Source organism: Microtus ochrogaster, chromosome 5 (assembly GCF_000317375.1).
Source record: "Microtus ochrogaster isolate Prairie Vole_2 chromosome 5, MicOch1.0, whole genome shotgun sequence".
Classification (NCBI taxonomy): Eukaryota; Metazoa; Chordata; class Mammalia; order Rodentia; family Cricetidae; genus Microtus; species Microtus ochrogaster.
The window spans coordinates 13867601-13870871 of record NC_022012.1 but is presented as its reverse complement, the minus strand read 5'-3'; the positions used below and the strand labels follow the sequence as shown (position 1 = coordinate 13870871).

Here is a 3271-nt window from a genome sequence, read left to right as displayed (position 1 = left end):
TTAATTGTTATTTCACAAATATATGTACATATATATACATAGATATTTCTAAATATGATATGTTCAGTTCTTATAATGTTACTTGTAGATATTATTCAGGAATTACTTTTGGCACTGATAAACTAATAGGTGTTCTCTTCAAGGGAGAAGACCACCTCTATCATTGCCAGCTTTCCTCAATTATCAGCAATTTTTTGTGTATTTTTTTATAATTTGCCTTATTAAACCAATCACTTCTCTTGTACATTTAATTGTTAATAGTGGTCTGATTATGTTCATGGCATAAGTAAATCACAGTAGACATGCTAAATGATTATTACATGTTAAATACTGCTATTAAAGATTTTCATTTTGTTTTCTCACCCTTGTCCTTTTAACATTAAGATTTTATAATTGTTTTCTGTTATATGAATGAGAGAATGGAAACATCTGACACAATTGAAAACTTTTCTCAAGTTTATAAACTAAATACTGAAGTCAGACTAGATGTATCTAACGTAAAATACCAAATAAGTCTATATTTTGCTGAGATTTACTATGATTTTTATATTTCTTAAGTTTTGGATAATTTTCATTTAAAAACTATATATATTTCCTTTTATTTTTTGTTCTATAATATAAAAAGGTTTTTAGTACAATAAAGTAATTTAGTAGAGAGAAGGATACAAAGATGGAAAAAGTAAAGTGTGGGGGTAAGGAATGTGAGCAAAATTCCATGACTTTATAATTTGCTTTTGTGATCAATCACCTGTATTTTCCCCCTCAGACTCTGAGCAAATTATGGAATTAGAAAACCAGACAGGTATAATAGAATTCTTTCTCTTGGGACTCTCAGAAGATCCAGAGCTTCAGCCCATTCTCTTTGGACTGTTTCTACTTATGTATCTTGTGACAGTTTTGGGGAATCTGCTCATCATCCTGGTCATTGTCTCTGACTCCCACCTCCACACTCCAATGTACTTCTTCCTCTCTAACCTGTCCTTCACTGATATCTGCTTCAGCACCACCACTGTTCCTAAGATGCTGGTAAACCTTCAGAGACAGAGCAAAGCCATCAGTTACACAGGCTGCATTACACAGCTTAGCTTTATCTTACTTTTTGCTGGAATGGAAAACTTTCTCCTTGCAGCAATGGCTTATGACCGTTATGTGGCTATTTGTACTCCACTTCACTATGCAGCCATCATGAAATTCCACCTGTGTTTTCTGATGATTTTATTCTCTTTGTGCCTCAGCATTATGGATGCCCTTCTGCATGGGTTAATGATTTTGCAGCTATCTTTTTGTACACACCTTGAAATTCCCCACTTCTTTTGTGAACTTGACCAGGTCATTAAGCTTGCATGTTCTGACACTCTCATCAATAACATTCTGGTATACGCAGTGACTAGTGCATTAGGTGGTGTGCCCCTACTAGGGATTATTTTCTCTTATTTTAAAATTATGTCTTCCATCATGAGAATGCCATCACCAGGTGGTAGGTATAAAGCGTTCTCAACATGTGGGTCTCATCTGTCAGTTGTTTCTTTGTTCTATGGGACAGCTTTTGGAGTATATATTAGTTCTGCATTTACAGAATCATACAGGAAGACTTCTGTAGCTGCGCTGATGTATACTGTGCTCACTCCAATGTTGAACCCATTTATCTACAGTCTGAGAAACAGAGATATAAAGAAAGCTTTGAGGAAAATCATCTAGACATGTATTTTCTTTTTAAAAAACATATATTGTCTTAACATTGCATTGTGGCTTTGAATTTGGCCTTCTGAACTGACTCAGGGAAGAATGCGATAGCTAAATGGCAACCCATCAACCATTTGTTTCTTAGAATACTGACTATAATAATATCTAAGGATTGTTATTATTTTACATGAAAGTTTATGTTGGTCTTCTTTGGTTTGTGGAAATTTTGAAGTACTATAGTAATTTTGAGACTAATTTCTTTTTTTATTTTTTAAATTTATTTATTTATTAAAGATTTCTGTCTCTTCCCCGCCACCGCCTCCCATTTCCCTCCCCCTCCCCCAATTAAGTTCCCCCCCACAGCCAGAAAAGCAATCAGGGTTTCCTGTCCTGTGGGAAGTCCAAGGAACCCCCACCTCCATCCAGGTGAGACTAATTTCTTGAACAGTATCCACAGAAGCAAACTCTGAACAAAGGACTCTGTATATAATTATTTGGGGGTAGGTAATTCATTATATTATTTACAGTATAATGTTAAACAATACCAAGCTAGTTAAGTGCATATTTTAATAGACTGAGCCTACTACATACTCATGGATATTGTAATATTATATGACTTTCTGAATTTATTGTAATAATTTTAACGCCCAAATTAATTTGAATTTTTTTCACTGGAGCTACAATGATGAATTATATGTAGAAGCTTCTGTTGAATTGAAAAAAAATGGAAGAGCTATGTGTTGTGAGACAGTGCTGAAGCTGAGGTTTCCTTAGTGGCTGTTATCTATATTACAGCAATACTTTTTTATTCCCTATTCATGAAATTATTCTATATTATGAATTTCATTTATTTTAAAGTTTTGAGTTTTTCTGCAAAGATAACAGCAACTTACAGATTCTATAAAGGCAAAAATAGGACAAATGGGGAACAGAAGGACTTATCTGAGGACTCTAGAGGAGAACCTCTTACTGCATCTTCTCTAATCCAGTATAATTTCTTTTTTTTTCTCATTTCTTCTGGTGACATTCTTTTTTTTTTATTTATTGAGAAAAGGAAAGAAAAAAAAACAAGTTTCCTCCTCCTCCCAGCCTCCCACCTCTCTCCCCCTCCTCCCACCCTTCTCCCCCTCCCTCTCCAGTCCAAAGAGCAGTCAGGGTGCCCTGCCCTGTGGTAAGTCTTAGGTCCTCCCCCCTCCGTCCATATCTTGGAAGGTGAACATCCAAACTGGCTAGGCGCCCACAAAGCCAGAAAATTAAGTAGGATCAAAACCCCTTGCCATTGTCCTTGGCTTCTCATCAGCCCTCATTGTTCGCCATGTTCAGAGAGTCCAGGTTCATCCCGTGCTTTTTCAGTCACAGTCCAGCTGGCCCTGGTGAGCTCCCAGTAGATCAGATCCACTGTCTCAGTGGGTGGGTGCACCCCTCGTGGTCCCTCCAGTATAATTTCTAAATTGAATATTTATCCTTATACCTACATGTAAGTGTAACACTCACCTCTTATTCAGGAAACTTCTTTTTGCAGCAGATTAAGACAAACAAAGAAAGACACAACTGGTCAAAATGAAAAGAACAACTGCCTATGTGGTAG

At 36.3% G+C, this 3271-nt stretch overlaps 1 protein-coding gene across 1 annotated transcript; it reads left to right on the top strand.

Moving 5' to 3' along the window:
• The first annotated feature begins 780 nt into the window (after positions 1–780).
• Positions 781–1698, top strand: LOC101985296 (putative gustatory receptor clone PTE03). The gene has a single exon (XM_005346840.1). It carries the CDS (start codon positions 781–783, stop codon positions 1696–1698), a length of 918 nt encoding a protein of 305 aa, XP_005346897.1.
• Positions 1699–3271: the final 1573 nt, after the last annotated feature.

Excerpts from the sequence above, each read along its gene's own strand:
- LOC101985296 (XM_005346840.1), top strand. The coding sequence starts at position 781 with ATGGAATTAGAAAACCAGACAGGTATAATAGAATTCTTTCTCTTGGGA.